The sequence below is a fragment of the Piliocolobus tephrosceles genome, chromosome 7, assembly GCF_002776525.5.
Source record: "Piliocolobus tephrosceles isolate RC106 chromosome 7, ASM277652v3, whole genome shotgun sequence".
In the NCBI taxonomy this organism is placed as follows: Eukaryota; Metazoa; Chordata; class Mammalia; order Primates; family Cercopithecidae; genus Piliocolobus; species Piliocolobus tephrosceles.
Window position 1 is genome coordinate 51383807 of NC_045440.1, and position 15188 is coordinate 51398994.

The 15188-nt window shown below is 34.4% G+C and overlaps 1 protein-coding gene across 3 annotated transcripts in view; it reads left to right on the plus strand.

The window, feature by feature from the left end:
- Positions 1 to 15188, plus strand: part of SNTG1 (syntrophin gamma 1) — an 868962-nt gene that overhangs the window by 771759 nt on the left and 82015 nt on the right. For all 3 annotated transcript variants that reach the window (XM_023190587.1, XM_023190588.1, XM_023190589.1), the window contains 2 exons: positions 2733 to 2885; positions 7042 to 7134. In XM_023190587.1, coding sequence (XP_023046355.1) covers positions 2733 to 2885; positions 7042 to 7134 — 246 coding nt within the window. The remainder of the gene's footprint in view (positions 1 to 2732; positions 2886 to 7041; positions 7135 to 15188) is intronic.

Genomic DNA, 15188 nt, shown 5'->3' on the forward strand with positions numbered 1-15188 from the left:
TCTTCTTCTTCTTCTTCTTCTTCTTCTTCTTCTTCTTCTTCTTCTTCTTCTTCTTCTTTTTCTTCTTCTTCCATTTTTGAGATGGAGTTTCCCTTTTGCTGCCCACGCTGGAGTGCAGTGGCACAGTCTTGGCTCACTGTAACCTCCCTGTCCAGGTTCAAGTGATTCTCCTGCCTCAGCTTCCTGCATAGCTGGAATTACAGGCATGCACCACCACATCTGGCTAATTTTTGTATTTTTAGTAGAGATGGGGTTTCACGATGTTGGACAGGCTGATCTGGAACTCCTGACCTCAGGTTAACTGCCTGCCTCAGCCTCCCAAAGTGCTGGGATTACAGATGTGTGAGCCACCGCCCCCGGTCTCTTATTTTTTTTTTTTTATAATGGCACTTACAATAATTTGTACTAACATATTTACTTGTGTGGTTATTATCTCTCTTTGTTGCCTCCATAGACATTATAACCCCCAAACTGCTAAAAAGTATTTATAATTTATCATTGGATTGTACTCACAAAAATATTATGTTTTCATTTTTTACTCCTTTCAGACAGAGTAGGAAAATCAATAAGCACAGCATTTATCATCATTTTAGCTTTCTGAGCATCTACTGGCAACAAGGGTCGGAGCTAAATTCTACAACCCTGGAAGTAACTGCCTTCCATTAGCTCTCTTCCAGAGATTATAAGACTGCTAGTGGGAAACAAAGGAAATAGCTATTATTTTTTAAACACTTGCCAAAGCAGAGAATTCCATCTAGTATTTTGGGTGTTTAATAATGATGCATTTACATCCCTCCTTAGGAGAAATGATTACAGATACCAGTGATTAACCCTCTGACAGTTTTCAGTACACTGCATATATACAGCATATATAGAGTCATGAGTCATTTAATGATCGAGATATATTTCAGGAAATGCCTCTCAGTTAGATGGTTCCACTGTTGTGCGAACACCACAGAATTTGCGTACACAACCTGAGACATCATAACCTACTGCATGGCTAGATTATACAGTACAGCTCATTGCTCCTAGATTGCATAGCTGTATAGCATATGACTGTACTGAATACTGTAGGCAACAGTAACACAATGGTAAGTAGTTGTTTAAACACATCTACACATAGAAAAAGTAAATTAAAAGTACAGTCTAAAAGATTTTTAAAACATGATACACAGGTACAGGATACTTATCATGAATGGAGCTTGCAGGATGGAAGTTGCTGTGGGTGAGTCAGTGAGTGAGTGGTGAGTGACTGTGAAGGCCTAGGCTGTAACTGTACAGCACTATAGACTTTATAAACACTGAACACTTAGGCTATACTACATTTATAAAAAATATTTTTTTTCTTCAATAATAAATTAACCTTAGCTTACTGTAATATTTTTTACTTTACAAACTTAATTTTTTCAACTTTGGACATTTTTGTAAAAGTGCTTAGCTTAAAACACAAACATAGTATGCAGCTGTACAAAATTATTCTATATCCTTATTCTCTACTTTTTTAAAAAAATAAGACAGAAAACACACATGAGCCTTGTTCTACACAGAGTCAGGATGCCCAATTATTACTGTCTTCCACCATCACCTCTTGTCCCACTGTAAGATCTTCAGGGGCAATAACACACATGGAGCTGTCATCTCTTATGGTAATGATGCTGCCTTCTGGATACCTTCTGTAGGAACTGCCTGAGCCTGTTTTATAGTTAACTATTTTTTTTTTAATAAATGGAGTACACTAAAAAATTCAATAAAACTATAATACAGTAAATGCATAAACCAGTAGCATAGTCTTTCTTATTATGATTATTATGTAGCATACATCATAATCATATGTGCCAGACTTATATAACTGTCAGCACAGCAGATTTGTTTACATCAGCGTGACCACAAACACATGAGTAGTGCATTGTTCTATGACACTACAACGGCTATGACATTGCTAGAGGATAGGAATTTTTCAGCTCCATTATAACCTTATAGGATCACTGTTGAATATACAGTTTATCATTAACCCAATTGTCCTTATGCGGCACATGACTGAATTTAAAATGCTATATCTGACATGTTGCATTGAGTTACTCTATTTCTAAATTATTTGCTTCACTTTTTTTTCTTATGTTAAAATCTCTTAAATTGGAATACATGTAAATTTGTGAACACTTTAGTTGAAAATTTCTTGTAAGACCAAGAAATTGTTAGCATCAAAGTCATCTTTTTGATGCAATGAAATACAGTTATACAAGTAAGGTAAATAATATGTTTTTTAAAGTAATATTAGTGCTGTAGACAAATTAGACTCATTTTCTTTTTCATTTCTCATGGAGAAAAATATTTCAGTTTGCTTACAAAGTTCCTTAAAATTTACAAACATGTTCACAAGCATTATTTAATTTCAACATCATAACAGTTATGTAAGGAAGGGAAGAGTTAGTGTGTCACCCCTTTGAATAGTAATAAACCAAGCTTTGGTGGTTATATTGTTAGTAAGAGTTGAAGCCAGAAACCCTAACTTCTATTTTATGGACATGCTTCAGTGTAAAGACAGAGAAGTCACATGTTAGTTACTGGCTTTGAAGCTCAGAATTCTGGAATAACTTGTAATGAAGACATGGTGAATTCACAGAGTGTTATCTTTTTTGCTGTGGCTTCCGCACCTTGCTCCAGTCAGGAATGGCCAGGTTAGTAATGTGAAGTGATGTGTGCCAGCCTGTGTAACTCCAGGTTTTCACCAGGACAGTGACCTGCTGGACCGACGGAAACACTGCTTCACCGTGCAGTCTGAATCTGGGGAGGACCTGTACTTCTCAGTAGAGCTGGAAAGTGACCTCGCCCAGTGGGAAAGAGCGTTCCAGACAGCAACCTTTCTAGAAGTAGAACGGATACAGGTGAGAGTCTGTGGGACCGCAGGATGTGTGGCTCCCTTAGATGCATGACCACTTCCCTAAAATTCAAATATCATTCCAAAGTAGTGTAAAAATACAGTTCCAGGAGTCTTGACCTCAAATACATTCCATAATTTGTCATTTTTGTTTAGTGACTAGTAATACAGCTCTGAATAAAATTTAGTTTTTCCACAACTTAATCTTTCCAGGCTATTTCCTACTACTAATCAAAAATATATTTCTAATTTTAATTAGACATTACTCTGACTTAAATCTAGTATAGAAAATACTCTGATTTAATTAATTATTGACAAGATCACTTCCTGTTCTCCAAATATGACCTCCTAATTTCCAGCCTGTTGGCGTCATTTACTCACAATGCTCTTTCTTCTAGAAAGCCTTCCCTTTGCCTCTATCCTTCAAAGCCTTATAGAGGTTTTGAAACTTTTTATCAAAGGTCATATCATACAGAAACATGTTCGTGATTTCCAGCCCACCATGCCTAATGCTTGCCAATACTCCTCCTACAATTATTCTGTTCAAACGACTCTTCTTCTCACTTTTGAACACGATATAACATACTTGTCTGTTTTTTTTTTTTTTTTTTTACAGAAAAGAAAACGCAAACTAATCAATTTCATTCCTACTATTCATGAAAAGCAATTACATTTTTACTTAAAATAATCAACATATCCAAGAACAAAAATCATAAAACTGATACGTCTGATTAGAAATACAATTATAGGAAATAGATTTTAAAATAGCATAGTTTAGTGATAAAATTTATACCGTATTTTCTACTTATTTATAGCAGCATCTATAAGATTCTTCCATTTATTTGTCTTTTCTTTAAGAATTGCTCACACTCAGTCTGTTTTGTATTGCAGTGACATGTGCTTGTTATTCCCTGCACTAAATTACAGATTGTTTGGAAATATCTTATTCATGTGCCAATCATAGTCCAGTGCATTTTGCACATCATGAGTAGTCAACAGATATTTATTGAACTTTGTTTCTTAACTGTGAAGTTATACACTAGATCAAACTTTATAGAGCCCTCAGCCTCTGTCTTCACAAGACCATTGAACGAAACAGCCTCCCAAAGTTGGTTCTGTGGCTGACTTCAAACAGACCAGTGGACAAACTGAAAGGTTATCATGCGCTTGCCACATGCAAATGGATCCATAGACCAAGGACCTAAATACACATATGGATAGTTAATTATGAAAACAAATATGGTGAATAATCTGGCATTGACTATTCTGGAAAGTTTGCTTAAAACAGGATTGTTGGATACATATATTTTGAACATGTTGAACTGAATTCTATTTTCTGACCACAAACCTCTGTAGTCAACACATCAAGTTGTACCAGTATGACATTACAATCAGAGGAAGAGGACAAAAAGAAAACTTCAATTATAGTTTTTTTAATTGTTCAGCTGACTCTTCTCAATAACTCTTCTTTTATCTTCATGCATCTAAAAAGTCTAAATAGCTAAAAAAAATAGTTTCCACAATTAGCTCATAGAACCTCAATTCAAAAAAAAATATATTATATCACAAATGGAAACAAAAATATATTAAATATGATTTTATTCCAAGTCAAGGTCCAAGACCATTTAAAGCATTAAAATATAATTTAATGGAATGCAAGTTGACAGTTTTGTTATTCAAATTTATACCTTTAGGTTTTCAAAATTATTATTTCTCTACAACAGTCCACTTTGCTTGGAAACAACTACATGGTAATTTTAACATTTTGGTTCCAATTTAGTATTTTATTTTAAGTCTCCTGATATTTATAAATTAGATAGAGATAAAATCTTTGAATCTGGGCTTTGTGTTCTGTAAACTGATATTCACTGAAATACATTGGACTATCTCCTTGCCCATTCACAATGCCAGTGTGAGATACATGTCAGAAGTGAAAGGTAAAATATTTAATGTCTTCTTAGCTTTTAGTTGTTCTACAGATTTTATACCTTTTTTTCCTATATAAGAAATCAATGGCTGAACACCTTGTAGTGTTACTTTCAAAATTCAAGTATGTGAATATATTTACATGAAGAACCTTACATGTTTTTCTTCTATATTCTTAATTTATCACTTCCATTAAAGTTGGTAGGGAATTAAATAAAGAAGGAACATAAGTTCTGTTGTAAAACAAGCAGAAGCAAAAAGTAATGAATTGACTTTCGAAGTGTTGCTCATTTAAACTTCCTTAAAAAGGATAATTTATTTATTGATTTTTCTCTGTATAATTTGTTTTTAATGAAACAAATTAAACAACAAATTAAATGTTTCAATATTAAACATGTTAACTATACACATGATATACTATTAATATTATAAATGATAGAACTTGAGGCTATATATAAATTGAGACTTCAATGAGTCTCAATTTATAGCACATCTGTTTGTTTCAATTTAATGATTATTGAGAAAATCTAATTTAATTTGTAATGCTGAACTTAATAGAAAAATTTTAATATGCTGCACTGAATTTATTTTCACCTGACATTTTCTTGTTTAAATGACAGTCCTTGAAATTAGCAAACCATTATGTCTAAATTAGGAGAAAATTTTATAGCCTTAAACATTCCTTAATGTTGATAATAGTTTTAATAAAGTACTAATGGGTGGATGTAAGCATGCACAATGCTCATGTATTAAACAAATATAATTACTCCCGAAAATGGACTTTTGAGGCCCAATAAGTATGTTCTTTAGTCTGCTTCTTTTAAAAAAAAGTAACTCCAAAAGAATACTTTTGCATCATTATAATTTTTCTTTGCTATTAAGACTTAAACACAAGAATGTAATTTTTGGTGAAGGCAACTTGATGTATTTAGTTATGATTACATTCAGAATGTGATTCAATTAGTGCAGTTTTACATATGGTGTTGTAAAAACAAATACAATGTAAGGATAGGTGTTAAAAATTTGCTTCAGATAAACTTCTCTTCCTTTTTTTCTTGTCTGTCTTTGTTTCTCTCTCTACTTCTCTCTCGTCTTGTACATGAATCAAAAATATTTTTCATGATTGGAATATCCCACCATGATTTAAAATTAAATGCAAATAAAACTGGCTTATAGATGTAACAATACATTGTGGCATATATAAACCTCAAGTTTTTATTTCATATTTTATTTATATCCTGTTTTCTTTATATTTCAGTATTCATATTTACTATGAAAAATTAGGCTGGGCACAGAGGCTCACGCCTGTAATCCCAGCACTTTGGGAGGCTGAGGTGGGTGGACCATGAGGTCAGGTGTTTGAGACCAGCCTGGCCATGATAGTGAAACCCCATCTCTACTAAACATACAAAAATTTACAGGCACAGTGACGGGTGACTCTAGTCCCAGCTACTCGGAAAGCTGAAGCAAGAGAATTGCTTGAACCCAAGAGGCAGAAATTACAGTGAGCTGACATCGTACCACTACACTCTAGCTTGGGTGACAGAGCAAGACTCTGTTTCAAAAAAAAAGAAAAAAGAAAAATTATAATATTATCTGACCTCACTGTGAAAGTAATTGCTTGTTGATTTTTAAAAATTATCTGTAGTTCTAAACAAATAAATTGGAAAGTGGTACATATCTGTAGGCATATCTTGTGCAACATTGAAGAACAGAGAAAGACTCTTAAGATCAAGATCTACTCTTTTGGCTTGGTTACTAAATTTGTATTTGTGTGCATGAGAATGTGGTTTAATAATATCCATAAAATTGATATCCTGAGAATTGAAGACAGTGCTATTTAACAATAGTTATCTTTCTGTTTAATGAAAATGGTTGGCTACAGTAAATAACGACTTAACATAAACTTGCCTACACCTAAAGCTTTTTATATACCACCTTTATTGTCAATACAGCCAAAACCAAGACTATAGCACAATGTAAAGACAAAACTAGAGGGAGCAGGATTGGAAACTTGGCCAGGCATACACCTTAGCAAGTTAAAAATAAAACCCAACACTCTCAGCTTCTGTTTCATTAACATTAAAATGTTGATAATCCTCCCTTCTTTATCCAGTTATTGTTAATATTAAATTAGATATTGTATGAAGTACTTACTGCAGAAGCTGTCACATAGTTCTTAATATTAATATTGCATCAATAACATGAAAAGTAACAATACTTTCTGTTCTACCTAGTGCAAGACCTATGCATGTGTGCTAGAAAGTCATCTAATGGGACTCACAATTGACTTCAGCACAGGATTTATCTGCTTTGATGCTGCAACAAAGGTAATGTGTTAAGGTCAACTCTGAGATATATGCTGCAAACATTCTAATTCAAGGATGATTTAAATGCCTCATAACTCCTTTCAGCATTTTAATTGTAATCATATGTCAGATTTAAGATCCTCGTTTTTGTTAATGGAAGATAAATTATGCTTCAGTCTGAAAAATGTTTGAATTTTTAATAAAACAAATGTAGTACCACAAAACTATAACTATGTGAAAGTAAATATTTCTTTATAAGTCTATCTATGTGTGTATCTATCTATCATTTTCTTGTTTTTTTTTTTTTTTTTGAGACGGAGTCTCACTCTGTTGCCCAGGCTGGAGTGCAGTGGCCAGATCTCAGGTCACTGCAAGCTCCGCCTCCCAGGTTTACGCCATTCGCCTCAGCCTCCCGAGTAGCTGGGACTACAGGCACCCGCCACCGCGCCCGGCTAGTTTTTTGTATTTTTTTTTTTTAGTAGAGACAGGGTTTCACCGTGTTAGCCAGGATGGTCTCGATCTCCTGACCTCGTGATCCACCCGTCTCGGCCTCCCAAAGTGCCAGGATTACAGGCTTGAGCCACGGCGCCCGGCCTCATTTTCCTGTTTTTTAAAGATATGACTTTATAATTGAAGGGACATTTTCTTCCCCAAAAAGCAATTTTTTAAAAAAACATATTTCTTTATACTTTACCAGCATCAACTTCTGCAAGACAAAAAGAAGGAAAACATGTTTAAAAAAAAAAAAAATTATAGCTAACATTTTAAAATTATTGAATGGTGAAAATTTATAGAGTCTAGCCAGGGAGTAGGACTTTTATAAACACTTAACTTAATAAGGATTATGCACTATGAGGTGCTCTTTTCCCAAAGTATATATCTCTGGGAGTGATGCACACGGAATGAGAGAGGGTGCCTACTCAGCCAGTCATACCTAAAAAAATCCAATTTTGATTATGATGGAATGACAAATGACAAAGCCAAAGCATTGCACATTATTATCATTATTTTTAATTGGAAGTGATATTAAAGGTCAACTGACCCCCATTCAACTGGTAATCTCCTTCTGGGCACTACTACAGTTTGTGACTTGGGACTGTTGTCCCCATGGAAGACTTTCTCTTCCCTCTCATTGAGGATCTCAGTTCCTTAGATCCATTCCACTTCCTCCTTCATCAAAGTATGGCTTGGGTATAAATTGATTTGTTCCTTCTCACTAATTTTAAGGATTCATGAGTAATTCTTTACCAGAGCACATATATTTTATCTAGAAATTAAGTCTTGTGTGGGATTTTCTAAAGCAAATGCCAACAAAATAAAACAGTGGTACAAATGTGTAGGAAAGATGGACTATAGGAGGCAGTGGGGGTGCTTGATTTGGGAAAAATGAACGTCTACTGGTGGGATCCAGGTAGGATTCCGCCCTGTGTTCACTCACCTTGTGAATCTTCATGACTCAGCAGTTGGCATTGTCCTGCCAAATCTCACATTACTTAAAGATGGTTAATAGTTATTTTTATTTTAACATGGTAAAATTAAACAGCACACATTTGCTGGTCAGATTTGGCCATCTAATGTACTGCCTTTGCATCATGACAAAAGAATACTTTGTGAATAAGGAATTTTAAATGCCAATGACCCTCGAAAACTTTCAAATTAGACTGCCATAAACTATTCCTATTACTAATTTTTTTTATTAAAATGCTCATCAAATCAAGATAGGCTCCTGAGTATTAAATTAATTTGATAAATTAATTGAATTATTAAATAATCAGTTAAATGAGTAATAAGTTAATTTTATAAATAAATTTAGAGGCAAATTACACTAACTAGAAAAGTCAAAGTCTGATTTTAAAAAGAAAATATTATTGCCAGAATTGTCACCAAACTCTGTTCCATGAATCTGCAAGAATCTTGCATTAGCGAATGAGAAAAATAAAATTCACATGAATATATTTCTGAGTATGTGAATCTATTCTGAGTTTATTTTAAGGCTAGCATAATACTAACCTATGTCAGTGTCCTGTTGGCTCTGTATAATAAGGGAGAAAATCATGACACCAATGTCCTATCTGACATTATTGTCTACTTCTGCTGGGTGTTCTGGGAACGAGGGATTAGTCAGGAGAGTCTAAGTGAATGATTATGATACCAACCAGGGAAAACAGTTTAATAGGAAATGTGAATTTAATCAGTCCAAGCTTGATACTCAGGAAAACACCAGAGGCCTTCAGGAATAGTAGTCACTGTTCTATTTTCTGATTCTATCATTGGAAGCATTTAACTTCAAGGTAATCTGAGAATTGGGAAAGGCTAAAAGGAATCTAAACATTAATCAAGGAGGTTGTAGTATCCATCACAGATTATGATACTTGGAGAATGAAAGTAGGAACTATTAATAGTTATGTCAGACATAAGGAGGAGGACAAGCAAAAATGGAGAGTCCTGGATAAACCACACCGAACTGGGCTTACTGCAAGAAATTTGCACCCCTTCATCAAATGAGCCTGGAAGTTATTTTTAAATATGACAAAAATGATAATTGTTACATACAAATCAAAACATGCTTTGTCCAATGTTTTATTAAAATAAATAATATCTAGTTATTTTCTGGCTATTTTTGCTAAGTAATATGAATGTGAAAAATATCTCTAAGACTATATGTCCAACAGTTTTTAAATGTTTGGATTCAGGAGAGTTTACCCTTTAGCTGAATATGCTTTGTCCTTCTGCACTTCTTGTAACTTCTAACCTTGAAATTACTACAGAAGCAAACCAAAGGTCTTGTAATAAAGAAGAGATTCCAGGAAAGGGGTGGACTCTATTCTGGGTCATTAAGTGCGCTCCATATAAAGCAGATGGTGTATTGTTAATACATCAATGAAGGAAAGAATTGCTGCATCTCTTATTTCAGGGAATGAGAGTCCACATGATTTTAGATTACACTGGTATGCTAAATGTGTGGATATAGAGCGATTTCTGAGAATGTCAAGCTAATTCTCATTACTTACCACCTGTGCTTGAAAGTTCCCAGAGTAAAAGATTACCCTTGACTTGCCAGAGCACAAGACATATTAAATACCATTCTGTTCCCTATGCTTACATTTACATTTGCAGGGTATAAGGAGGTGATACATTCTTCAGTTCCCTTACTATTGCTGAGTGATTTCCTCCCAAATTCATTACTGTACAGCTCAGCTTGTTCTTCATCATTCTCATCCTTATTAAAATGTAGCCTTTTCACTGTTAGAGAAGGGTATTATTATGTCAACGTATAATGTTAACCGTACTTAAATAATTTACATAGCTAAAAGCATAGCCTTGTTGCCATTATATTCTTTTAAATATGTATATGTGCATTAATTAATTATATCTAGTGATAGAGTTCCTAGTTAAATAGAAACTTCAGCAGTGGCATCTACAAAACACTCATTTAATTTATGAATAAATCTTCATCGAACGCCTGCTGTCTCTTGAGAGACATGGGAGGGCATACACATCAGTCTTCAAAGACGTTTCCTTAGAGTTGAGACAAGGAGGATGAAACTGCCCAGACAGATATCTGTAAGTGAGGAAGGACATGGAATTTGAGGGAAGAGGGGGATGAGAGATCATGTTTATGGGTATCTAAGAGCCAAATTTAAAAGAAAGATCGAATTAGGAAATTGGAAGTGATTCTAAGAACAGGGTAATACATTTAGGGTTTGAGACAAAGGAAAGAAATGATCAGATGTGTGTTTGAGAATAGAAAACTAGTGGAATAATGTTTGACTGAAATTAAGACAATCTGGACAAAACTCAGATTCCAAATGTGTTTTTCCATTTTTTTTTATTTTTAATTTTTTAAATTATACATTACGTTCTGGGATACATGTGCAAAACATGCATGTTCGTTACATAGGTATACATGTGCCATGGTGGTTTGCTTACCCATCAACCTGTCATCTAGGTTTTAACCCCTGCCTGCATTAGATATTTGACCTAATGTTATCCCTCTCCATGCCCCCACCCCCAAACAGGCCCCAGTGTGTGATGTTCCCCTCCCTGTGTCTATATGTTCTCATTGTTCAACTCCCGCTTATGAGCACGAACATGTGGTGTTTGATTTTCTGTTCCTGTGTTACTTTGCTGAGAATGATTGTTTCCAGCTTCATCCATGTCCCTGCAAAGGACATGAACTAATCCCTTTTTTATGGCTGCATAGTACTCCATGGTGCATATGTGCCACATTTTCTTTATCCAGTCTATCATTGATGGGCATTTGGGTTGGTTCCAAGTCTTTGCTATTATAAATAGTGCCTCAATAAACATACGTATGTGTGTGTCTTCATAGGTGAATTTATAATCCTTTGGGTATGTACTTAATTTATAAACCTTTGGGTATACACTCAGTAATGGGATTGTTGGGTCAAATCGTATTTCTGGTTCTATATCCTTGAGGAATCGCCACACTGTCTTGCACAATGGTTGAACTAATTTACACTCCACACCAACAGCGTAAAAGTGTTCCTATTTCTCCGCATCCCCACCAGTATCTGTTGTTTCCTGACGTTTTAATGATTGCCACTCTAACTGGTGTGGGATAGTATCACATTGTGGTTTTGATTTGTATTTCTCTGATGACCAGTGATGATGACCTTTTTTTCATATGTTTGTTGGCTACATAAATTTCTTCTTTTGAGAAGTGTCTGTTCATATCCTTCATCCATTTTTTTGATGGGGTTGTTTTTTTCTTGTGAGTTTGTTTAAGTTCCTTGTAGATTCTGGATATTAGATATTTGTCAGATGGATATGTTACAAAATTTTCTCCTTTCTCCCATTCTGTAGGTTGCCTGTTCACTCTGATGATAGTTTCTTTTGCTGTGCAGAAGCTCTTTAGTTTAATGAGATCCCATTTGTCAATCTTGGCTTTTGTTGTAATGGCTTTTGGTGTTTTAGTCATGAAGTCTTTGCCCATGTCTATGACCTGAATGGAATTGCTTAGGTTTTCTTCTGTGGTTTTTATGGTTTTAAGTCATGCATTTAAGTCTTTAATCCATCTTCAGTTAATTTTTGTATGCGGTATAACGAAGGGGTCCAGTTTCAGTTTCATGCATATGGCTAGCCAGTTTTCCCAACACCATGTATTAAATAGGGAATCCTGGCTGGGTGCGGTGGCTAACACCTGCAATTTCGGCACTTTGGGAGGCCAAGGTGGGCAGATCATGAGGTCATGGGTTTAAGACCAGCCTGGCCAACATAGTGAAACCTTGTCTCTACTAAAAATACAAAAAATTTTCTGGACGTGGAGGCAGGCATCTGTAATTCCAGCTACTTGGGAGGCTGAGGCGGGAGAATTACTTGAACCCAGGAGACAGACGTTGCCATGAGTGGAGATCACACCACTGCACTCCAGCCTGGGTGACAGTGTGAGACTCCATCTCAAAAATAAACAAACAAACAAACACGCATACACAAAGGGAATCCTTTCCTATTGCTTGTTTTTGTCAGATTTGTCGAAGATCAAATGGCTGTAGATGTGTGGTTTTATTTCTGATCCCTCTGTTCTGTTCCATTGGTCTATATATCTGTTTTGGTACTAGTAACCATGCTGTTTTGGTTACTGTAGCCTAGTAGTGTAGTTTGAAATCAGGTAGTGTGATGCCTCTAGCTTTGTTCTTTTGGGTTAGGATTGTCTTGGCTATATAGGCTCTTTATTGGTTCCATATGAAATTTGACCTCTTCAAGGAGAACTGCAAACCACTGCTCATGGAAATAACAGAGGATGCAAACAAATGAAAAAAAGAAAAATTCCATGTTCATGAATAGTAAGAATCAATATTTTGGCCATAAGGTCCAAAATAATTTATAGATTTAGTGCTATTCCCATCAAGCTACCATTGACTTTCTTCACAGAATCAGATTCCAGATTTTTGAAATCTGTCCTCCACTGGGCATTTATTAATCTATCACATTCCTGAGGAAAATAAAAATACATGCATGGAGGACAAAGTCAAAGAATAACACTATGAATTGAGGGAGGAAAGTTATCAGAGTGTAACTTGAGAACAAAGAGACACAGTACAACTGAAAGTTAAGGTTCCAGGAGGTGCGTGGGGAGAGGAAAACTGGAGAAATAGATTGGGACACATGATCAAGGTCCAGCACATGCTCCACCACAATCTCGTTTACACAGTGGAAAGAACATTCTAGCTGAGGTACAGCTTGCAGCAAGCAGGTGGAGGCAATACTGAATTAATGGGCATTTATGTTTCCCCTCAATGACTTATTGTAGAATAACTTTCAAACTTTTTTAGAATCATGGAATTTTGTAAAAACCAAAACCAAAAACAACAACAACAACAAAACTATAAAAGGGAGATACTTGTTATGGGCACTTCCCTTTTATGTTTTTGTTTTTGCTTTACAAAATTCCATGATTTTAAAAAAGTTTGAAAGTTATTCTTTCTATAATAAATATGGACATTCAATAAATAACACCTGAGTGTTAGTAGTAAAAATAAGAATGAAGGCATTGGAATCCCACACCTGAGACATAGCATTTACTCCTCCTGCTGCAGCTCAGGAGCCACAGGGCTCCATGGGATGTAACTGTAGCACAAATAATATTCATATTCGTACTACATAAATATCCATTGTGATTATTAGAACACCATAAATTTGACTCTTAAACATGGGTAAAGGACAGCATTACTCATATCATTGCTGGTCTCTAGAATGCTAGGTCCCCCAAATTGTTATAGTCTGCTTGTTTTTATCATTATTTAATTTTTTAATAGTTGAAATTGAGAATGGCTGTGATATAATGCTTATAAAGGCTCCTTTACTTCAATTTATTTAAGAGCCAGTACTGATACTTAGCTTGTTAAAAACACTTTCTGAAAATCAAGATTGGCTAACAGATCTATGAAGATAATAAATATGAAGTAAAATGACACAGTCTTAATAATGAGCTCTATCACATATTATAAGCTACTGTATACTCTTATAAAAAGATTTTATGGTTTCTTTCCTCTTTATGTCCATTATTAGCCTTAACTGAATGTGCATTAAAAGCTTTGTTATGGAAAATGTTTGTTAAAACCCACTCACATGTATAGTGATCTTCATTTTGCAAACTTACATTCTGAGCAGTAAGAGACAATCAAGATGATCTTAGCTGAAATCATTTCATTCTGGTTTTTCATATTTTTTCTACAAAATTAGAAGACTTGATTATTTTCCAAAATAATTTTGATTTACAATTAAATTCACTGTTAACACATTCACATTTGAAATTCATGAAATACCTTAATCTGTCTAATCCACTTAGTCCTTTAAATCAACACTGATTTCTAGAATGTTTCAAGGTAAAATTTGAATTGAAGTTAATATGGCCCTTTTTATTTTTAAAAATATTTGACATGACTTTGATAAACTGAAGGAGCTCTGAGCTACTGTTTCTCCCAAAGGTGTATGACCCTTATGTACACACATGTGCGCACACACACACGCACTTTATTATACATCTTTAGACTTTTTATATAAAACATTTATATGATCACAATATGAATTCCATCACTTAAACTTCTCAACATAGAATGAACCCTTTATTTCTTAAATTTTATGTTATTCCATAGTCTTTCAATTATTTCACATCAGACAGTTACTAAAAATGTAAAAAAATTTGAAAACATCAAAATGAATTCTTTCTTGAAATGTCTCCTATGTAAGTAGAAATCTTCACTCTACACATTATAATATAGTTCTGACAGTACTCACATAAATCTTAGCATTTTAAAATTATATATTTATTTTTTCGTTCTAATTGTATTACAGCTCAGCAATACAGACAAAGAGAGCTGTTTGATGTGATTTTTATGATCTTCAGATAAATTATTTCTTCTTTGCTTTTAGGAGAATGAAGAACATTGTATTTATTGCAAAAAAAAACTCAGACATTTAGGGAAACTATCTATCAGGTAATTGCTTTCTAATCTTGAAGTATTTCAAAGATAGCCCTAAAGTAAATATTAAAGAAAAAATTAAACATTCAAATTTGAATGACATTCAAAAAATTAACCCAAGTTTCCATG